We start from the raw sequence: 24,045 nt of genomic DNA, 5'->3' as shown, positions 1-24,045 counted from the left end.
TGGGAAATCTAGCCAGAAAAGAAAACAAACAAAAAAAAGGAGGAACTTGATCTATTCTGTGTGAAATCAGATACACGGCTAATCTCTGTTATCACTAAACAGGGTTTTGGAAGATACACATTCTTTGTTGGAAGAGAATGGGGTAGCACTGTGCATTAGAAACGCAATAGGCTGCCAAGATACAGAAAATAGCATAAGTAAAATGGAATTTGTTGGGGTCAAAATCACTTTGGGAATGGCTGGTAGAAGTGGCCATTTAGCAGAGAAGGGATGGGGGTGGCGACAGGCCCTCAGGCTGCAGCCAAACAAATAAAGGGCTCAGGAGCGGGGTTAAGTACATGCACGGCTACGACTCACTATTTTCCACTCATATTGTTGGCTCAAGCCTGCCCGTAAGCAGCTCAGCATCAGTGTCTCCATGCGATGCTTAGGAAAAGCAGGACTCTGGATATCGCTCCATGCCTCGAACAGCAATACCCTGAGTCCCACCTAGACTTGGTCACCCCGACCCCGTGGACAACACCTCGACTCTGTGCTAAGGCACCAGCTGCTCCTGCACTTTCCTGCTGGATAGGGTCAAAGGCCCTAATGAAAGCAGCTTGAGAGGTTACAGGGTGGACGGTGGGTAGGTCTGGTCTCGAGAGCAGATTCAGCGTATGCTTAACTGACACACAGACACGCGCACAGAATTGGATGTAGATACGGAGAGAGAGAATATTGTAAGAGGACACCAGTGACACACCACGATGGGACACTTTAGCTCCCAACTGTGACTGAAAAAAATGTTGCTAATAAAGATGTAGGTATTAACTTGACAAAAATAAATGTGCTAGTTATTTGAAAATAGTGAAAGGTGTCTTAAGATGTGCAAATGCAAGGAATTACTGTTCATGAACAGTTAATTTTCATATTTTGATTAGGCAACATCGTTCCTCATTTTAAAGTTACAAGTTGGAAACAGGTTGAAACTGTGAAAGAGAAACCTAGTGAGTTTACTCGTCCATATACTCTTTACGTGAGTTTCTGAAAGCACCAAGATAAAGCGACCCTGAAGAAAAAACTGATTTGTGTCTCTCTTGGCCCCATTCTGCTAGCCGTGCCTCACCAGGCTCATTAGAAACAGCAAGAACTGAAAAGCACTACTGGAGGGGAACTGAGACAACCAGGCCCTATATATTTCATTTCAAGTTTTAAACTGAAACACATTTTCTGCGATGACACAATTAGAAACACAGAAACAGATGTCTGAGATTTTAATGCCATCATGAAAACATCCTGACACATAATGGATTCAAAATGAGTGCATGGCCTCACCTTCTGAATCAAACAACCTCTTGTTTATCAGCGCTAATAAGAAGCAAACACGCACCACGAGCTTGCTCTGAAGTCCTTTAGCAGCACAGTGCACTGCCTTTTAGGATATATTCACATAAAACACAGGCAACCCTGTCTGAGCACGCATGCAAAAAATTAAATAAACCCACTGTTGAAACAAAGTTTCACCACACACCTATTCTAGCAGCTGCTCACCCCCCGGCCACACGCACACACTGTGTACCACTGCACAGTATATCCCAGGACGCAGCAGAAGTTATGTGCAAGTTTCAGTTAACTTAATTGTGAACATGCAGTACTAGAAATCAGCTAAAAGTAGCCGGTAATATTTCAGGAACGTGAGTTTAAAAAGGACGGTATAAAGATGATAAAAGTTTAAAAGCTAGGACATCTACAGGATGTGAGTTTACAAGATTTTCTGTGTTTAAGTGCAATGAAAACTGAGGACTGAAGAATTACTCAATCTATGGGCAATATAGGCCTGATAAGGCTTTTTTTTTAACGTGAGCTTGCTTACAGAGGTTTCCTCAAACCATGCAAAGAGCTGCAGACCAACGTGATTTCAGAGGCTGAGAAAGTGTGTTTTATCATCACGTCTTAGCATGCAAAACCCCAGAGTGTTGTGAAATCAGAAACATTCGTGAGCCGCAGCGAGGCTTCGGAGACCGTATCTTCGCCGGGGGCCGCGTTAAGCGGGGAGGCCGCCGCGGGCCTGCCGCCTGCTCCTCACCCCGCGGACCCTCACCGTCACACTGGGCTGCGGGGTGAGCGCTTCGCTTAGTCCCTATCCCACAGCTCGCAGCTGCATGTGCGCTCAATTTGGGGAAATACAAAAAGAGGGCATGAGGGATCCTGTTCTTGCGCTGCCATCAAAGACCAAATACGAGCAAAATGCAGGGAAAACGGAGACCAGTTGTGGGAAAGCCCAAGATCCCTCATTCTTCCTGGCATGGTACAGACCTGTCTCAGCCAAAACGTATTTTCTGTAGCTTATTAGCGAAGTGTTAAAAGTGTACACTGCTCCACCAGGAGACAGGTAAAACAAGATGGTAAATAACAGCCCGGTCACCGCGAAATTCCAACGGATTTAACAGATCTGGCCGATAATTCACGAGCCATTTATTTTGGCAGCTCTGCGCGACAGGATTTCAAGCCCCCCGCCCGTGGCCGTGCTTCAGGCGGCAGCAAAGCCGGGACGGGCGGCCGGGACGCTGCAACGCCGCGGCGGCCGCTCCCGCGGGATCCCGCGCGGCCCCGCCGCGATGGCGCTGGCGCTGGCGGGGGGACACACGGATGGAGAAGGGGGGCGATTCGGCCCCAAATCAAACCCGAGTCTCTCGGGACACCTGCTCCAAACGCGGGGTGCCAAAACGACGCGGCCAGCGGCATCCGCCATGGCGGCCCCGGCCCCCCCCTGCCCCGGGCCGTCCCCGGCCCGGCGCGGGGAGCGGCGCGGGCGGGGAAGGGGGAGGTGGGAGGAGACGTGGGAGGACTTTGGTTGCCGCTACAAAGCCGGTGACAACCCGCCGCGCCCGGCACATGGCGCTCGGCCCTTCCCGCCCGCGCCGCGGCGGCAGGTGGGTGCGGGGCGGCGGCGCTCCGCCGGCCCCAGCGGCAGCCCGGGCGTGGGTGTTTGGGGGGGGGGGGACATCGGCGCCCGCCACAACGCTCCCTCCCTCCCCGCGGCGGCGCGACTCCGCGGGCTGCGCCGCGACGCCGGGGGAGGGGGGAGGGGGGGCGCGAAGGGGGCGGGCGCGGCCGTTGGGCGCTGAGGGGTGGCCGGGACGGGGGTTCCCCGCGCGGGCGGGCGGGCGGCGGCGGCGCTGACGTCGCCCAGGGGCCGCTCCGAGGCGGCGGCGCGGGGCGCCCAAGATGGCGGCAGCTGCGGGTGACGGGTGCGTGTGGGGCCGGCGGCGGCTCTGCCCCCCCACCCCCAGCTCGGCCACCGGAGGGGGGCGAAGGGGCGGCGTGGCGGCACCCGCCTTCGCCGGGAGAGGCGGGCCGGGGAGCGACCCCCATGGACGCCTGCTCGGTGCCGGTTGTTCCCCGTGGGAGCTGGGGGGGCCTGGGGCGCCCTGGCTGAAAAACGGGGTTATCGCCGGGTTTGTAGCGCCCGCTGCTGTGGGGGTGACCCGGGCCGCCTCAGTTTCAGAGGGCGGCTGGAGCCGGAGCTGGGCTCCGTCCGAAGAGCCGTCAGGGTAGTCAAATATACGCGTTTTCTAAGTTAGCAGAGCTGTCAAACGTATATCCAGCCTCGTAAGAATTACTTACTGCGTTTGAGCACGTGCGCTGAAGCATGAAAGACCTGAACTGTTTACCTTGAATTCCCCACTGTAGTAACTTTTGGCGGTAATAACAATTATTTGCAGTAATGGCTTTTAAATTTAACGTTGCATCGGTGTCTGGTGTAGCGGCATAAATGCCTGATGACCGAGTAGCCTAAGCTAGGAGTTCTCCAGCTGCGCTGCTTCTGGGCTGTAGATAAACTTTTTTTCTTTTTTGCCAGCTAAGGAGTATTTAATGCGTTTTAAGTTAAATGAAGACGTGTATAGATCTTAAGAAAAAAAAAAGAAAAAAAGAAAAAAAAAGCTGGGAGTTCCTTGTCGCAGGCTGTTCTGATAAAAATCAGAAAATGGGTACAGAATTCCTTTTTAAAGTGCGGCTGCTTTGTTCTCTTAAGCCTTAGTGTTATGCTCACGGGACTGTGGCGCAGCATGAAGTTCTGCGCATCAGTGTTTTGTTGAGTTGGCCTAATTTAAAAAAAAGGTCAGCGTCTAAGGAAACAGGACATCTCACATCAAGTTAGCATACTTGTTACTTCACACTTTCATATGCTGAAATACCCATGATTATCCTCTTTTTCGAATATTAAACAGGTACTGAACCTGATGAAAATCAGTTGGTAAACTGGGTTCTGATTTAGAAACCAGAATGCTAAAAGCATGTTCTCTTTTAGTAAAATCAGGTACTGAATTTCCCATCTAATGCTTGAGATGCTGTTTGATTAAGCAGTTAATTACAGAAGTAATCACTAATGGAAAAAGCTTTCCTTTTGTTTATATTTAAGAGTTATAATTTCTAAATTTTACAGGTGCAAGAATGAAACTTAAAATTTCTGGTTTACGCGGAACAAAAACTTCCATTTTCCTGGCTTCTTAGGCTTTTTAACACTGATTACTTGTTCAGATAAAAGGTTACCCCAAAATGTATAGTTTGCCAGCCATTCCTGTAGTAAAACTGGTTAAAGACATAAGCATGTCAGTAATCTTGAAATATGCTTCAGTGGAAAAAAAAGTCAAGTTTTGAATATTTTTCTTGCTAGTGAAACTTCGGTACAAGAGAAGACTTTTGTGTATCTGCTTTCCGACGCAGCTTAACACTTCCCGTACTACTGTTTTGTATGTTAGTACTTTTTTGTTACTTTGTTTCCTACTTCTGCTCAGATCTGTTCTCACTGCCTGCGGAGGGGGGGACTTGATCTCTAAAGTGCTGGTCAACTAATTCTCAGTTTCTTTGTGTGTGCACAGAGAACTGAACTTTGGGACAGAAGACCGCACAAATTAGTATTGAATAGCTTTCTCTAGGGATTTTTAACACTGTAGCATTTGCTTGTACTATTTTACTCCAGGTATAGCTTTCTAGCAGGCATCGGAATGAGTATTCAGTATCTTTTATGATTCTTCTACTGTTATCTGTCACTTCACTCCAGGTTAAGATTTTTTTTTTCCCTCTAGCAGTTCTACCTACTGTCTTGCCGATTCTTGCTTCTAAGGCAAATGCTTTAAATGTTGTGACTTGATTTAGTCTCAGTACTTTAGTGCTCCATGTTTTAAAATGTTTGTGCCATCAGTGTGCTGTGTGACACTTGGCTGAAGTTTTACTCATCTCAGTTTACTCCTGTTAACTTTTTCATAGTCTTTTTTAGCTATTCATTTCTCTTTGACTAAAATGCACATTTTGATTTCTTCATGTTTTCATAAAGAAACTAACTTCTACCATGCCAATTTGTTTGCTTTCCCCTCCCCCTGCCCCCTTTCTCCATACTGCACACATCGATGTAGGTGGGAAAATGTCATGCTGACTTGGTTGCTGGTGGAGGGGGACAGGGATGGGGTTTTATGTTTTTCTTTTCAAGGTGCTGATCTTGCACTTTCATAAAATCATGTTACTTTTGCATGAAAAGCTTGATCAAGCAACCCTGCTTTGCACAGTGGTCCTTCTGAAATCAGTGGAGTGACTACTTTTGTCTTCAGTACAGCAGTACTGTGAATGAAAGAAGTTGGACAGGTCAACCTTATGTGTTTATGTTATTTTTAAAAATCACTGTGTGAACACTGCATCTTATTTTACCTTCTTAATTATTTTTTCTCCATTTGAGAAGTATTATCAAGAGTGAGATATTTCATAGGAATGTACAGATCATCCTGCATTTTTTTGAAGGAAAGCAGACATTTAAGTTCATTTTTCAACTTTAAAGAAAGCTGTTTATTTTTTGTATCCCCTTGTCTTCTCAGAAGATAGATGTCCTTAGACTTTTGGCAGACTGTTCTATCAGGAAGCTCAGATCCTACATGTGACAAAGATTTACCCACTAAACTCCAGAGATTTCAACTTCCAATTCTCCTTCCCAATAAATCTGGCTATGCAGATGTCCTGGAAGTGCATCAGTAACAAAGAGGTCTTCATATTACTACAGCTTTTAGATGCAGCTGTCAGGTCACTGAACACCGTGATGTTCACCAGAAATGGAGGAAGCGCTTTAAAAGAGCTGTGGCTTACACTTAACCAACCACTCTTGCTCACTTATCAAGTCACTGCTCTTCAGTGGCTGTTAATGTGTTGTGCCTAGGAAAGAGAGAAAGGAGAGTCTGTTTTGGTTAGCCCAAAAGCACGAAGATGAGTCTTGTCTCTTAAAATCCTATCTACAGTATTTAATTCTTACAAACTTAGCATGCGTCATTATTTCTAAAAGAATCTCATTAGCAGGCTATCAATACACTGCCTTTTAGAAGGAATGGATGTTTAGGGTGCTGGCAAGCTGAAAAAGCTCAGCAAGACTTAATTTCTGTGATCTGGTGACCATAGCACACAACTGATCTTGACATCCCATAATACACTATGGCTGGTATTTGATCTGGGAATTATTGAACGGGTACCCAGAGGTCATGGTGCCTAAAATTCTTCATTGCAGTTAGTGTGGACTGGAGACAGCTCTTAAACTGAATAAGAATGATTAACATGGGCATATAAAACTGTATACACTTTAATTTCACTACAGCTGGCTCAACCTTTTCTGTTTTAGAAGGTAAGAACTACACAACACAGGCGTAATGGTGGATGCTAGTTACCTGCTACTACATGCTTAGAGAACTGCTATGGTTCTTAGACTGGCAACTGTATTGTGGCACTTTAAAGAGTATTAGCGACATGATAATCAAAGTCACTTTGTTAAATCCTTTAACCACAGGTTTTACTTAAGTACTATACCAAAAGCAAAGCTACTTTCCTAGCCAGCTGCAACTCCTTACCTGTTTTCCTTCTTTAGTGTTATGTCATCTGATGTTAGGACTCTCCGAGTGTTAACTGGCACAGTGTCACAACCTAGTGCGTATTCTAACATAGATTAATCAGGTTAGAAGAGATTATTTTTGTCTATTTTGTATTTCAGGATTGTAAAAATGTCGGAATAGTAGCATATTCAGTGATAATAGCTGGAATATAGCCTTTTGGGCTCTATCTAGAGCTGTCTAAATCACTTAATATGTCCATGGAATGATTTACTCATTTGTAAAATATATAATCCTGGACCTTGCATGGATGTTGTAAAGCCTAGGCCAGGTCCACAATGTGTTTGTTTGTAATGCCAACACTTGTCCTGCTTGATATAACCCTTATATTTGACAAGCACTTGGTACTTCTCAGTTGAGTAACTATTTCATCTGGCAGTAAAAGTGCTGAGTGATATTGGTGCTGTGTGCTATTTAGCCCTTCTAGTAAGTGACATCATGCGCACAAACTCTCCAGATCAAATATAATCACTTCCTGACCTATAATTTCCTTTAGATGACATCTCTCAACTAGATTGGAAAGTCTGAAGATGGCAAAAGCATAATGAAATAATAATGAATCATTGTCGTCTTAATTTCTGTCAGTCAGAACCTACCTATTTTAGGTAAATGCACTTTATAGTAGAAAGCAGATATAGCAGCTTTGGACAGATAAATCCTACCACATAGACTTATAAAAGGATGTAAACCAATGTTAGTCAATTTATTGAATGACTTTTTTTAAAGCCATGGATTAGAAAAATCTTTTGAAAATAATACTTTTTATAAAGGTTGCATCAATTTAGGTGTATCCCTAATGGTGTTTCTGTCTTATGAAGAACTTGAGTTCTGCTTTTCCAGGCCACCTTTTCTTTTCAGAGGTGTTAGGCAAGTTAAAATATACTTATGGAAGATACCTTATTGTAGAAAGTTTGGTATAATGGGCTTGCCTCAGTGCAAAGATGCAGTGATTTAATTAAAGGTGTGGTTTAATTAAGGATTAAGCCTCATTTATCTAAACTGGTGGGAGTGTGCAAACAAATTTAAGTGAAACAGTTTTGTTTGCATCTCTATGCTTAGGAGTAGAATTAATAGAACCTTTTAAATTGTGTTTCTATCCAGAGTCTAGAACAATGTATTTTAACTAAATTAGTGCTCCTTTGGAGAGAAGAAAAAAAAAAAGCGTACTCTAAAGACACCAGTGTGCTTCAGTCCTGAGCCAGAAGGTACTGGGAATATGAACAGTTGTATGCAGGTCATTTAGTCCCAGAGTGTCCCAGTCAAACCACTGGTAATAATGTTGATTGCGACTCCAGATAACTGAGTGCCTTTACATGTTCGATTGGACTTAGTTGGATGGAGATTGTGATCTTGACCTGAGGTGTGAGTTTGTTATACTCACACTTATGAAAGTGATACAGTTGGGTGTTTATGAGCTGTAGCTTAAAGCCTTTTTATTGTCTTTCTTTTTTTTTTTAGTTGCAGATTGAAATATGGACAGGAAATAGTTTGGGTGATGTGTTTCACTAGTGTTTCTCTGGCATTTCAATTTTAACATGGATAAGTGTAAACACATAGGGCGTCTGCGCCTGGCCCAAGATCATTCCATCCTGAATCCTCAGAAATGGCATTGCGTGGACTGCAATACTACCGAGTCTGTGTGGGCATGCCTCAGCTGCTCACACGTGGCATGTGGAAGATATATTGAAGAACATGCACTAAAGCACTTTCAGGAGAAGGGTCACCCAGTGGCATTGGAAGTAAACGAGCTGTATGTTTTCTGTTATCTCTGTGATGATTACGTTCTTAATGATAACGCAACTGGTGACTTAAAACTGTTGCGAAGCACATTAAGTGCAATCAAGAGTCAGAACTATGAGTGCACGACTCGTAGCGGGAGGACTTTGCGTTCTATGGGTACAAGTGATGACTCTTACCTTTCACATGACGGTGCCCAAGCCTTGCTACGGAAAGAGGACCGCATGTTCACAGCGCTCTGGCACAGAAGACGTGCGTTCATGGGCAAAATATTCAGATCGTGGCTTGGGTTGACACCTAGTGGAAAAAGGATTTTGGAAGAAGAAAAGCGTTGGGAAGAAGCAGAGGAAAAAAAGGACAAAGCTAGGAAGAGAAGACAAGAGCGAAAGCGTCAGTTAAAAGCAGAGATGGAAAAGATGCCTCCGAGAAAGAGCTGTCGTTTACAAAATCAAAGCAGAATGTTCTCAAGAACAGCACCCTGCATGTCAAAAACATCACAGAATGAGGAACCAGTGGCAGAGTTGAAAGAAATATATACCTCAGGTGAAGTAAGATTGAAAAAAATAAGTGACTCTCCAATTAAACGAAGGCCCACAGTGACTCCTGGTGTAACAGGATTAAGAAACTTGGGAAATACGTGCTATATGAATTCCATCCTGCAGGTATTAAGTCACCTACATATTTTTCGTGAATGCTTTTTAAAGCTTGATCTCAGCCAAACTCAGGAACTTCTGGCAACAGCAGCCAACGGTAAAACAAGATCTTCATCTAAACACCCTTCAGTTAGTGCCTCAGCATTACATGTGAATGACAACCACGAGAACCACGAGAAAGTAAAGGGATCGTCGTCTTCTGTGAGGCGACCTAGTTTATCTTCAGGATTAAGTGGAGGAGCATCAAAAAGTAGAAATATGGAACTTATTCAGCCCAGGGAGCCAAGTTCAAAGCATATTTCTCTTTGTCACGAGCTGCATACCCTGTTCCAAGTTATGTGGTCTGGCAAGTGGGCGCTGGTGTCTCCTTTTGCCATGCTCCACTCTGTATGGAGACTAATTCCAGCCTTCAGAGGATATGCCCAACAGGATGCTCAGGAATTCCTCTGTGAACTTTTGGATAAAGTACAGCAGGAACTGGAGACCACAGGGACCAGATACCCAGCTCTCATCCCTGCTTCTCAAAGGAAACTTATAAAACAGGTTTTGAATGTGGTTAACACCATTTTTCATGGACAGCTCCTAAGTCAGGTATGGTTTTTTTGTTTGTTTGTTTTTAACCCTGTTTAGTGATCTGTAGCTACAGATTTATGTTGATCAATGATAGGCGTACTTTTAATAAGTGTACAACTACTGAGGAGGGATGGAGAGGATATGCTGTAGACAGTTAAAGTAGAAATATCACCTGGGTGCTCCTAAAACTTTCAGTAGAAGAGTCATCTGATAAATATAACACTTTTAAATTTGGTATTGTAACCCACACTCTTGCATCTTATTATTGAGAGCAAAGAATTTGATAAAAGCTTAAGAATAACTACACTACTAACAGAATGTAGCTTTGCCTGACACATCAGCTTAAACAAGATATATAAGCTCTCAAGAAATATAGGACTGCTGAGAACCGTATGACCTTACTGTTAAGCATCAACTGATATGCATGATATGCATATGATAATGAGTTTATAGTTTAAGCACCTAGCTGGCTATCATGATGTTAGATAAGATAAGGTATTAAAGATGTTAATCTAGTCTATGTGGAAATTTTTTGTGTAATATGTGCTAAGCAGGAAAACATTTGCATTATTTCAGTAAATAGTTTGAATGTGAGCTTGATGTTCTTTCCTACAGATGCTATATACAGGGATGCTGATCCTTCTTTCCCACTGCACAAAGATATGGAAGGCTCTGTCAACAGAGAAACCAAAATTGTGGGGTGGAGGCAGTGGTTGTTTTCCTCTTCTCTGCCTGACTACTACCTTTCTTCTTGACTTCCTGTTAAGTACTTCAAAGTGTCCACTTACTGTTACGCATATCCCAACTGTGTACGTGTACAAAGATTTGAGAACTCAGTGAACCGATATATAAAAGCTGGTTTCTGTTAAACTCATCCAAAAGAACTAACTAAATTGCAACAACAGGAACAGAGGCTGACGTAGTCTCAGAAGTGGTCTTTAGTGTGTCTGTACATATGTTACTGAGATAGTGCAGAAACATTAAAAGATATTTGGTGTAAATGAGCAGAGATTTTAGACAGAACAACAAAAATGTAGACTTGCCATTATTCTGTCTACTTGGTTGAAGGCTTAGTATTTTAGTATGTGAAGATGGAAATCAAAGTGCTCTGTAACTGATAGGTTTGCTATCTGCTGCTATATCCGTAAACTCTATAATAAGTTAACAGAACTCTTAAAATTATGGTTGCATTCCAGCATATGTTAAATTTTAGGTCTTATTTAACTACTGGAAACTGCTATAATCTACTAATAAAAATTGATCATCCTCCACCTTTCATTTGGCACAACGTAAGCGCACTTCTGTTGGCATACCTACTTTTCTCGGAGTAGTCAACATACCTTGTATCACAGTTGCACTAATAAAAGTGTCTAATATAGTTACATCATTAAAATTTCTATTTGAAAATCACATTCCTTTCCAAAAGAGTAACACTGACAGTAAAACCAGATAATTGCTTAAGAATTCTGAATGACAAGGCTTTGGTTGCATTGCCTTCTTACAGTAGTCATTTGTTGAAAGAATTATCAGGGCTCTGAAGAGGATAATCAAACTTTAAATAATACTGCTTCTTTCAGATGTTTCTCCTTGTTATGTGAAGGGCGTTGTGACTAGAAACACTCCTACCTTCCTGAAAGTGCGAGGGGAATAGTGAGAAATCACTCAAGTGTCACTGAGTGAGCCTGAAATGAAATTAAACAGGTTTGAGCTATCCTGTGACTTCTGCAACTACAATATGTAGCTCTTTTACTGCAGCTGATCAATACCCAAACTTCAGAAAGCCGAGAGAGAGGAACCAAAAAAAAGCGTATTGAGACTGTTGACCTGAAGTAATTTGTCACCAGCTCATTGGGCAACTTCCACAGGCAACGTCCAATACTTCACCTCCCAGCGTTCCTTCTAGGTTTCTTCATTCCCGTGTTCCAGTTCTGTCTTCACTAGCACTTTTGAATGGGATATGCAGCATAAGGTAACCCCCAAAGATTTACGTTTTCCCCCTTGATAAAACTTGTTCAGGTATCTTAATGATTCAGACCCTGGTGTTTGTACATGGAAGAATGCGCTTTAAAAACTCTGTTAGGCAATTATTTTTCCTCTCCTTGGTAAGATTCATCCATCTTTATTTAGGTAGGTGTTTGTCAGACATCATAACTTAAAAAAAAAAAAAAAGTGGGGGGCAAGAAAATATCCATGCAGGGCTGAAAAGATAGGAACAGCTTTTTGCTAAATTATCACATCTTTCACAATACTAACTCTTAAAATCAGGGACTGTATGTTTTGTGTTTATATGCTTAACTTTTATCTATTTACAAGCTGTAACAGTGCTACAGTTTCTCTCTTTAAGATAGTTGAAGTCATAGCCCATTGTGTTTATTGGAAGTAGGAATAGGATTTTGATCCAGAATATTTTGTAAAATATACCTTAATTCAATGAATAGGGGGGACTGAGAAGCTGGGTTCTCTTCAGCAGTTGTTTTCCATTTTAGGATTACTAAAAACTTAATATACTTAATATGCATTTGTTTGTACTGAAAGTATAGTTAAAGATATTTGATGCTGTGAGATACTCAAGTGCAGTAAAGGCAATCTACTTGACCTTTAAACCTTAGGAATACTATGAACTACTCTTAATACAATGCATATAGGATCACTTACAATGCCGATAAGCTGTACGTTTACTTAGGTTTCACGTTACTTTCACATGTGCAATAAAATATTCTCCCTCTTCTAGCTGTTTTATTTTAACCTAAAGGGAAGTCATAATCCTAAATTTGCTATCAGTCTGTTGCCATAGAAGTGGCTGCCTGATTCAACACCATACCTGGCTGTAGAATCAAGAAAGAGAAGAAAATAGGATGTGTGAGAATCTTGTTCAGACTGCTTCTTTCATAACTAGCAAAAGCTTTGGTGGATGTCAAAACAATTACATGTTTTAGGTGAATTGGTTGGGGTTTTTTTCTTTCTTTTCATTATGTTCTCTCTCAGCTCATTTAAAATAGGATGTACTTCCTGATGTTTTCTTCACTTGAAATATCACTCTTTTTTTACTGTTTTATTGAATGCTAAGCTACGTAATGAGTAACTCTGAGAATAGTATGGGCATAGACAATTGGATTGCCTCTTGAAATTTTATTTTAATCCCAATATCCTTTTTAGGATTAGAGGTTTTTTTCTCTCCAGTACAGATTGTGAAACTTAAATATCCAATGCATCTAAAGAGAGTAAAGATGGGATATAGATCTACAAAAACCTCCCCCTCTATTCTTTGCTTTTCCACATGCTAGTCTTCCTCCAATGATTGCCTGGAGCAAGATGTGGTATAGTACTTCTTGGGCAAATGAGTCTTTATATAGAAAGCCCATGCTTGCAGATGTGCATGCACTGGAGAAGCTGGCTCTTCCCTCACAACCCCACTGGAGCTGCAAGAAGAGGCCAATACATCTATTAAAATGCCAGTTGTTTTCAATCCCTCAGTGCTTGCACTCTAGTGGAAGAAAGGATACACACTCTATCTGGTCCTTGGGCTCTTCAGTGGGAAAGGAGAATATTACACTATGATGTTATGTGCCAGTGGTAAAGTGACATATACTGATCCACAGATCTTTGAAGTAAACTTCAAGACCTGATGCAGGTTAGCCACTGTCTTTATTAAAAAAGTCTTTTGGCTTGTGATTTTTAAAATAGCTCTAGCTAAATAACACAGTGTGCAACAATTTTTAAAATTAAATGTTAAAATAATAGTAACTAAAGTATCTTTTTAGTTTTGTCCATATTAAACAAGGAAGTAGGCAGGTATATTTTAGACATCTTGAAAACTGAAATAGTAGACTTTAGCTTTCAAAGTTAATGTGTATTTTTAGCACTGCATTGGGAAACTTACCCCCACCATGTGTCCACAGAATTCATACTAGCAGAAACTCAGGTTTGTATACTTAAACCAGTTTTTAAATTTTTGCCAGGATAACTTATACTGGGGGTGATTGGAGGGGGAAAGCTAGTATGAATTATTTAAGAAAGGTGGTCTAGACAAGGAGGCTTGCAGATACTTATGCTGGCAAAATCCTCTATTGTGTAGGCATGGTCTTTGCTTCTCAAATTCAGCTTTTTAAATATATTGCTTTACCATTAAGAGCACATTAAGTACATGATTTTTGATTGTTTGGAAGTTAGAGGACCATTTTAAATTGCATTTTGGAGATTTTAACATTCATGAAAAGTCATCATTAAAAGTGGAATAGGAATGTAGTTTTGATACAGCTGATCTGGAGTTGCTCTTGAAAACGAAGTCTAGCACATATACTTTCCAAATAGATCGCACAATATAACTATGCTCCAGTTCATCCCATATAATATGAAGCTTCTGGAACTTACTGTTAGTTTCTAAGGAAGATGGATACTACATGTACCTTATTTCTTGTGCTTTTTGCCCATCAAATACTGTGTTGGTAAAACCTTAAAAACCTCAAAGTTCAAAACAAACCTCATTGTCATAAGAATTTACCAGGAAAAATGACTCTACTATAGGCCAGTCTTGTAGGGAGAATCTAAATATTGATACCTACTCTTATGCAGTGCCAAAATAGTCTTTCAAATTTGTGAATCTCTTAGTAGTCTTAATTTTGTATTAGGTGTGAAGAGATGTGAAGGTATATTTGGTGTATTTGAATCATTAATAACAGAAGAATTAGTCAAAATAGTTACTGAAGATCCAATGGTTATTTTAGAAAGCTTTTTTTGTTACTAAAAATTGCTTGTCTTCCCTTAGTTGCTCAGCTTCATTCTTGATTTTTGTGATATCTTTCTGACAGTTACATTCAGGCACACAGAGAAAATGGCTGAGGTTGGAAAAGACCCCTAGAGATCATCTAGTCCAACTCCTTTGCTCAAAACAGGATCAACCAGAGCAGGTTGTTCAGGACTGCATCCAGGTGTGTTTTGAGTATCTCCAAGGATGGAGAATCCACAGCTCATCTGGGCAGCCTGGTCCAGTCCTCAACCACCCAGAACTGTGTTTAAAAAACGTCCTTAATATGTTTGGAAACTGCATCCAGGATTAGTTGCTCCATTACCTTCCCATGGGTCGAGGTGAGGCTGACTGGCCTGTAGTTCCCCAGGTCCTTCTTCTTGCCCTCCTTGAAGATAGGAGAGAGTTTCTTCCAGGCCTTAGGAACTTCCCCCATCACCTTGACCTTTTTCAAGATAATCGAGAGTGGCCTTGCTATGACATCAGCCAACTTCCTCTATCCTTTCAATTTAAACAGGGAAAGCTGCTAATTCAAGGCAAGCAGAAGGAGGAAATAAGCAGTATCTTCTGTGACTAAAAGAGACCCAGTAAGGCAGAGGCGAAAAGAAGATTTGTGCTGACTTATATGGAAGCTACTTGTCTGCCTGCTTCAAGGAAGAAAACTAATGTTGAAATATGAATGCAGTGTTTAATTGTAAACTGGCACATGTTGCAAAGCAGCAAACAGTTGATGATTCCTTTATAGTGCTGCTGAGTAAATTCAAATTTAATGTAAATGACCAAAGAAATGTCACTTTTATCATCTTTCTGAACTGATGAGGAACCTTTTAGAAACTGTTTCCTTTGGGGCAGTTTTGGAAAGTCTTTTCTGAGGAGTCCACCACATTCAAATCTGGTGCCTCATGTCAAGCTCTTGGGCTAGATTTGAGGTAGAACAACACCAGACACAGCAATGGAAGTGAAGAGCATTGGCTGTGCTGGTGTGGTTTCTGGGTTTCCTCTACAGCAAAGTTGTAGTTAGGTGCCCTTTCTTCCTAGAACTAACCTATCTTTGGTGATGAGTTTCTCTAATAATTGACCATTTATATAGCAATACCTGGTAAGAGCTAAAGCTTTCGTTATCTGTAGACATGTTTTACCGCCCCCCCCCCCGCCCCAACGGGTCAGGTTACTTCCTGATGATATTTAAGACAGCATCTAAGCAAAATGCTCCCTTCCCTCTCCTCTAAGCACTGCACAAGAACAGCACGTGCTTCCAAAGAGATGAATATGCAAGGGACCCAAATAGTGAAGTAGGTTCTAACAAACATAGTATGTGAATTTTGTTTAGAGGGAAGCAAGACTTGTAAGGAAATGCCTCTCCTTACAGTTGGCCAACCAGTGTATTTCAGGACAAAATGGTTGAGAGAAGGGGATATGAGAAATCTTTGGGGTGTTTTAAGCCCTTCAAGTTTGGGTAGTATGGTATGAATTTAAGCTTGGGGGTGAATGATGAGGGTGGCTGTTGTGCAGCGATAGTTATGAAGTCTCTCAGACTGAATAGACTAAAGGCTATAAAAAGCTATGAGAACTTTAGGTAGGTTACAGGGGCATTTGCAGTTAAACCAGGCCCTAAGCTGTATGCTGACTTCTCTGTTCTGGTGTTAGTGTCTGTGCTTTTCTGTGTTGCCTGAATTGTAAAATCATTGTCAAGTTGCTTTCCAGCTTTGTGGAGGTGGTGTTTTAAGTTTCTCTGTAGTAACTTAAAAAAATTGAATCACAGACCACAGTTTGCTGTGGTTTTCGCTAGTGATATTCTGCTAAATAGATGCAGTTCATCTTGGTGATGGTGCGTACTCATCAGCATAAAGCTCTGTCATCGTTATAACTGAAGAAATACAGTATGCACTATAATGTGGAATTCCCTATGACAGCATGTTCCTAGAAATCCCCTTCTGCTTTGATTACTTTACTGTGGACAAATTCAATTACTACTCTTTCATATAGATGTCTCCATATAGTAAAAACTTTAGTGGCAAAGCACAAAAACAGGGCTGGCTATCTTAACTATTCTTAAAATCAAAAAACACCAGAGCGGAGATAGCAATGGCTGTCTTTATTCCAGGCAGGTGCAGGGAATGTAGGAAGAACAGAGCTGATGTCGGAGTTAGCTTGCACAGCAGCAATGTGCTAACTATTTTCTTTGGCTGCATTTAGGCTGAATGCCATCCAGGACAAAGGCAGCTGTCAAATTATTACTGCTGGTACAATGACACTTCTGAGTGGCCTCCATGTTTAGCTTGAATCAAGCAACCGGATCTAGCTCCTTTCAGGCTGGCCTTCGGCCCATGATTGAATACCGAGCTTTAACCAAACAATTGTATTTTGTACCCATGTTCCGAGGTGTGAGAGGGTGCTCAGGGCAGAACACAAAGTTGGCGTTCCAAACAAGCTAAAAACAGTAATTTATTTGCTCTGCTCTAATGTAAACTTATCATCTAGTTTTGCTATAAATCACAGCCCTAAGACTTCTTAAAATAATAGTTTTAAATTATAATGAGGAGGTGGAATTAAACCTTGAATTTGTAAAAAGTAACAATAATAAACATACGTGTCACTAACGGAGTACTAGAGCAAACTCTTTTCTCTGTTACTATCATGCATACTCAGACCATAAAATTCTGTTGGGTAGATGTAAAAAATTTTTGCCAGCTCTTCCACTTCATGTTTGTCTTTTTTCAATTTGCACAACTCATTCAACCTACTTATGAACCATTTATAAAATGTCAGTGCTTTTAATTAAAAGCACAAAAACTTGGTTGTGCTCTGTGACTATTAGTGGAGCATGAGATAAAGGAATTCTATTTAAACAAAAGCAGAAGTCATGGGCGTATTGTGCAGCGATGTAAATGGCTACCCGGTTGGAGCCCTGACGCTGCAAACTGGCCTGTGCAGACGGGCTCTGCAGAGGGGTGGGGATCCTGATTGCTGCCATTTGTAGGCTCTGGCCTGGCTAAGAAAAATACTTGCAATCAGTTCATCTTTGTTCCAGCCCCAATTTACCTCTCATTTACCACTGAGTGAGAGCATGCACAGGAGCGGGTATCACATGGCAGCTGATACAGTTGGGTATGTGCTTTTGCAAATACGTTGGGGAACTTAGCTAGTGGCAAATATGCAAATCCCAGATAACTTTGAGAGTTTAACTCTACAGCGTGGAAGCAGGGAGGAGTGTCGTGCATATGAGGAGGTAGCTGGAGCTCTATATCAGTACAGGTATCTGCCGACAAACCAGATTTGCTTGCAGTTGCGTGAGGAGATGAGACACAGTACTGTTGCATCAGTTGCTTTTTTGCGAGGCAAAAAATAAAGCTGGACCAATTATGTGTTTTATTCTTTGGGATAGTATTTATTAACTAGTGGGGAACGAGGGTCTTTTAAATAACCTAGATTGTTAATATCACACATGAAATTTAAAACCTCCTAACTTGTCAAAATTATCTGTACTGTATTCATGTGTATACTTCATCCTAAACCCATTAATATTCAATGTGCATTCATGTTCAACAAATTCCTGCTTAAGTAACTCATCAATTAAATTTTTTGGCCCCCCAAATCACCCTTTTGTACAGCAGAAATCTGTTAGTCCTTCTGTGTTTATGCTGGAGTTAGCTTGAACTGTGGCCAAACATATTATTTTGTCTCCAAGTCTAGATTCCAGCTCTGAATTACTAATAGTTTGTGGCTTTGAAACATTGCCAGATGTTAGCACTTACAAAAGAAGCTCCTGTCAGCGTACATTAAACGAAAAGATTCTCCTCTTGTGCCATGTAAATTCAAAGTTTTTTGTTTTCTACAAACAAGACAGTGGCACTTTGCTCTTCGTAGAACTTAAAGTAACTAGCAGCTTCCCTGGCACGTGTGCCTGTACACAAATTCCATGCGCGTTAGGTAGCTAATGCAAAGATCATATATATTTTTTTATATATATGTGTGTATACATATATAAAAGCTGTGTTGGCTAATATATTTATTAAATAGAGAATTACTCACAAGAACGCCTGGAAGAAAGCTATCAAAGTAATACATCTGCCCTTATTGTATATAAATGATCAGGAAATAATAGACAAAGCAAGATGACTAGTGACACAACAGCAAGCTTTTAAAGGAAAAATAAAGGAGCTCTTGAAAACTGAGTGAAATTTTACACTTTTGCTGGTGCACTAATGTGACTGAAAAGTTCTTTCTGAAATATATGTAGAACAGCAACACAGAGGCGTGCCTGTGAAATAACAATAATCAGATCCCTTGTGGATCTTCATTCCTTTATTACTACATCTTTGTATTAGTTGTTCCAAACAATTTGTATTTTCCTAAATAGGAAGCATACTTATAAAGACTTTCCTTTGGTAATTAGTTACCCTTCTGGTTGCAAACTTAAGTAGATATTTGATATTCCATTTACTGTAAAACATGAATGGTGGTGTCTCATCATGCCCAGCTGTTTTTTTGAGTTGATAAATCAGTGTCTTGACAGGAAAACACATATGAAAACTTTGAGTTCCTTTAATCCTTTTTCTGGGGGGAAGTTTGTTAACTGTTGGAGCACAGTAGGAGTGTGTTTGACACTTGGAAGCTATGTCAAAGCTACCTAGCTGAGTCCCATTAAAATTAAATTTACCATGGATGGCTTCAGAATGTGCCTTCGCTCTCTAGAGCAGTGAATTTAGCACTGCTGGAGTTAGTGATCACCTGCAACTTTTAAGTCAATAAATACCTCCTTAACAGTGGAAAACTCAGGTAATTACTCTTAGGATTATTTTATACTTTTGACAGCTGAATTGAATATATGAACAGGAATATATTTTTAGTCTTGCACACATTGGAGATTTACTGATATTACTTTACAGCCTTTATGAACTAGGCTTGTTATAGCCAAATGTGGTTTCACTGCTGCATATGTTCAGCTACTCATACAAGTTATTCATCCACATGGATCATCAGGAAGGGCAGGGATCCTTTGGAGGAAGACTAATACTACATGTGATGCTTCTATAAGCAGCTGTAGCTGCCTTTTAGAGAACTGTATTGCAAATCCACATGTACTGTGTTGCCATTATATTCAAAAGAGCTACTACTTTTAATTTACTTTCCTAAAAATTCAATGTCTATCACAGATTAATTTTCTCCTGCTGTATGAGCTTGCATTTTCCAGGTTGACTCGCTTCATTTCTTGACATTTTATTTATGTTCTGTCTTACTGCTTGTCCTTTCCCTAGTGTGACGATGGATCCACTTACTGAAAGAAGAAATAAATTATTTTTACCTGTTAATTTTTCTTTGAAGAAGTGTGCTTCCCAATCCAGGCTTCCCTGGAAGACTTACAAAGTAAGAAGGATATGACTTTAAAAACCCCAGCTTTTTTTTTTTTTTTTTTAGTTAAAGCTAAATTATAACTATCTCTTTCATGTACATATTCCTTTTGGAGTATTTCTTTTTGGAGAAAAGGCTCCTGAGACTCCACCTGCTTTCCCTTGGACAATCCCAGGCAGACCATTTTGACACTGCTCTTCTTTCTTGGTAAAACATAAGAATACTTAGCCTTTTGTGATAACAGTATTGGACATGCTACTTCAGAGAAAATAAGTTAGGTACATCACTTCTTTCCAGTTAAATTTCCATGTATTTTGTTTGCATCAGTATCCCTGAAAAAAAACCTTTTTTTATTCAAGCTACATTGTTATGGTACACTTTTAGCAAAATAAGTTTTTTTCAATGTGAAACTCGTGAAGTAATTCTTTTACAGGTTACATGCCTTGCCTGTGACAATAAATCAAATACTGTAGAACCATTCTGGGACCTGTCACTGGAGTTTCCTGAGAGGTATCACTGCAATGGCAAGGAGATGGCATCTCAACATCCATGTTTGCTGACAGAAATGCTGGCCAAGTTTACAGAAACTGAAGCTTTGGAAGGGAAGATATATGCATGTGATCAGTGCAACAGTGAGTAAAGGCAGTATGTACTCAGGCATACATTCTCCATGTAAAATATGAATTAAAGGAACAGTAAAAGCATAGCAGGAAAACACTAAAAATCTTAAAAGTATGTAGCATTAAAAGCAAACAAACAAACAAAAAAAACCCCAAACGCTTCCTCTTACATCCTGGTATGGTCACTGTGACAGCTATTACTCTCCACCCAGAAGACGAAATTGTTCAAAGGATATTTTAAAATGTGATACTTCTCTTAAATTGAGACCGATCACATACTAATGGGGATTGTGATACTCTCAGCTGAAGCACCCATCAGCTTTCTAAATTAATGTGAATAACTTAATATGAAATACCTGTGGTCTCTTTAAATTATAAAATAATCCTTGCAGAATGGATCACAAAATGTATCCTTTTTAAGGCGATGCATTCAGTAGCTATTTAGGTCCATAAAAATATGCTGTTATCTAGATTTGTATGTACGTAACTGTGTGTTTGGCCTCAGCAAAACGCAGGAAGTTTTCTTCTAAACCAGTTATACTCACAGAAGCTCAGAAGCAGCTTATGGTGTGTCGACTACCTCAGGTTCTCAGATTACACCTTAAACGGTTTAGGTAAGTAGTACTACAACAAACATAAATGTTGCAAACTGTGCAATTTAGTCCTCTTCCATTGATCCTTTGGCATCAATGATTTTCAGCATCAGTCTTTGAGAATTCCATTAAGCTTACTAGTGTGATGAGAAATAGCTATTAGAAATTTATTTTCCCTGTTTAATTAACATCAGTAAGATATGTCATAAGCAGGGAACTGACCTTTTAGATACCAGCTACTTGCTGCTTTAATACTGAAATTATCTCATTCTTTTTCAATCAAACCTGGTAAGTTTGCTGTGAACTCTGTTAGTAAAATTTAATCTTGTGTTATCCTCAGGTAGAGTGAAAGATCGTATTTGGTAATGTACAAACTGAGATTGTATTCAGTCTGAAGTCTCACGTAACTCTCATATAACCACATATATGAGCGCATTAGCCTGAGAGTAAGGAAGTGAAGAGTGCCTCTCTTTGAAGTCTTAGTGAAGCCATTGGCACGAAATCTGGCGTGAATAGGAAGGAAAATAAAAATAAGATGCAGTATGTGGGAAATACCAGACTTCTCTCACCAGGCACATACACATATTTTAAAAGGCCTTGAAATAAAGGAGAAGTGAAAGGGGAAGCCTGGAAAAAAATGTGTGAAAACTAGCATGTATTTTATGTGAAGAAACTAGCAAGAATAACTGTTCTTACAGTTCAGAATGCTGTGGTTTTTTTCTTCAGGAAAAAAAAATTAATTTGACTTAATTTTCCAGGTGGTCAGGACGCAATCATCGTGAAAAGATTGGCGTACATGTTACTTTTGATCAAGTGCTGAACATGGAACCCTATTGCTGCAGAGAATCCCTCAAGTCTCTCTTACCTGACTGCTTTATCTATGACTTGTCTGCTGTAGTAATGCATCACGGGAAAGGATTTGGCTCAGGGCACTACACTGCCTACTGCTACAATTCAGAAGGAGGTAGGAACAAACTGTAAAGATCAAGAGTGTGGGAGAATGGGTGTTCGTATTTCATAACAGAATAAACTTGCAGCCTTTTCTCAAAAGCAAAAGGGATCACTTATAGCTGAACCTGCCTGAAATGAGAATCACTGTTATGTAGGCCCAAGAACATTTCAAATTTTGTATTGGCTAGTTAAACCTATTCTGGTTATAAACTCTTGCAGATCTAAAGAAGCTAAGCTGGGCTTTTATAATTTCGAGGCAGATACACTCTATCTACTGAAACAGTATAATATTTCTGTGCAACTTTTTTTTTTACTGGGACTGAACACTAATTATTAAATACAATGCAAATACCTCAAGTCAGTGTCCTGATGATTTCCTTTGATATATTACTTCATTCTAGGATTTTGGGTACACTGCAATGATTCCAAACTCAACATGTGCACTATTGAAGAAGTATGCAAGGCTCAAGCCTACATTTTGTTTTACAGCCAACGACTTACTCAGGAAAATGGACAGGGTAAAATGTCATGTCCTAGCACAGCTGAAAGTCAGCAGCACACAGAATTAGGTGACTGTTCCACAGACAACAGTTGCAGCTAATCCAAAGCCGATATACTGTGTGTACGGTAAAAATTTGAATTGTCATAACTATATATTTTTAAATGAAATACAAGTACAGTATTGTATTTTTTTACTTTGAATCCGTGTACAATGTCTATATACTTTTATATTAGCTGAAGTACTCTTTACAATTGTTAGTAAAAATTTTTATTGACAGTAAGTAACTTTAAGTTCCTAGAATTTCAATACAGCTATTTTTTTAAAGAAAAAGATTGCCATTTGCATTTACCTCTTACCTCAGGCTCTTTTGTGGGGTTTTTTAAAGCCGTTTTTGTATTTTAAAAATCTTTTTGAATTGGTTTAGAAAAATGACTTTCAACAGGCAACTGATGTTTTTCTGGTTAATTCTCTATGTATATGCTTGTGTACATTTTATAGTTTAGTTCTAATGATATCATGACTCACGTCTACAGACATGACTCTCATGTCTGCAGGAATTGCTACTAGATATTAGAATATTAATATTCACCAGCGAAGAGTGTTTTATATGTCAACCAGTAACTGAACTTTTCTTAGGAAACTCAAATGGAGCTAGTTTGCAAGCTTTTCCCCATGGCCTCAAGGGAGCTACACTAAAGATACACATTTACAGAACTTCTTAAAATATGAAATTAAGCAAATAGAGCATGTACTTATTTGCATATAAGTATTTAAAAAAGAGTGGTTTCATAGCACAAGAATGTATGTTTACTAAGACTTCCATATTTTAGCCTTAATCAGTTTGACAATTTAAAATTCAAGTGCCAAATTTAAAGTACTAACTTTGACAACTAAGGGCTTCTTATTCCAATAATTTAAAAAGCTTTCTTTAAAACAAAACTCCATACTGTCATAGCTACAAGAAGGTTAGAACCTCCTTTCATGCATTGGACAAGCTTACTTGGAAATGTAGCAAGCTTCATCTGTTTTAGTACTCTCTAACACAAACCAGTGAAAAGAAGCCCTAAAAGTTGTATGAAAATACTTCAAATATGACTTTGGCTTCATTAGCTACAACTGCTGTACTTTCTCCAGTGTCCTACCACTAGCATTAACAGAACTGTGCATTGAGGAGAATCAAGCCTGAACTGTCAGTTTTTCTCCACATACAAGAGTTAATGCCAAATAAATTTTTTAGTTGTGAAGTTATTTTGCATAAATCCTATGCAAATTGTTACCTCATCTTTTGCAAAGTTGATACCTCAATAAAATGCCTCAATGTGGACAAAAAAATGTGTGTACTGGAATTAGTTCCTCCATTATCAAATCCAGTATGGAGATTTTTTTTTTTTTTTTTGCCTCACACAGGCTAAGGCATT

General features: G+C 40.1%; 1 protein-coding gene across 2 annotated transcripts; it reads left to right on the top strand.

Annotated features, from left to right (window-relative positions):
- The first annotated feature begins 2,806 nt into the window (after positions 1–2,806).
- On the top strand, positions 2,807–23,677 carry USP44 (ubiquitin specific peptidase 44). 2 transcript variants are annotated; one of them, XM_026123193.2, is made up of 8 exons: positions 2,807–2,912; positions 8,361–9,883; positions 10,481–10,674; positions 19,868–19,976; positions 20,395–20,593; positions 21,087–21,195; positions 21,933–22,138; positions 22,527–23,677. In XM_026123193.2, the coding sequence occupies exons 2-8, from the start codon at positions 8,438–8,440 to the stop codon at positions 22,724–22,726; spliced, it is 2,463 nt and encodes an 820-aa protein (XP_025978978.1). In that variant the 5' UTR covers positions 2,807–2,912; positions 8,361–8,437; the 3' UTR covers positions 22,727–23,677. The 2 variants fall into 2 exon arrangements, with proteins under 2 accessions (XP_025978978.1, XP_025978979.1); XM_026123194.2 differs by lacking the exons at positions 10,481–10,674; positions 19,868–19,976.
- The last annotated feature ends 368 nt before the right edge of the window (positions 23,678–24,045 follow it).

This window comes from Dromaius novaehollandiae, chromosome 1, assembly GCF_036370855.1.
Source record: "Dromaius novaehollandiae isolate bDroNov1 chromosome 1, bDroNov1.hap1, whole genome shotgun sequence".
NCBI lineage: Eukaryota > Metazoa > Chordata > Aves > Casuariiformes > Dromaiidae > Dromaius > Dromaius novaehollandiae.
This window is presented reverse-complemented; position numbering and strand designations above follow the sequence as displayed.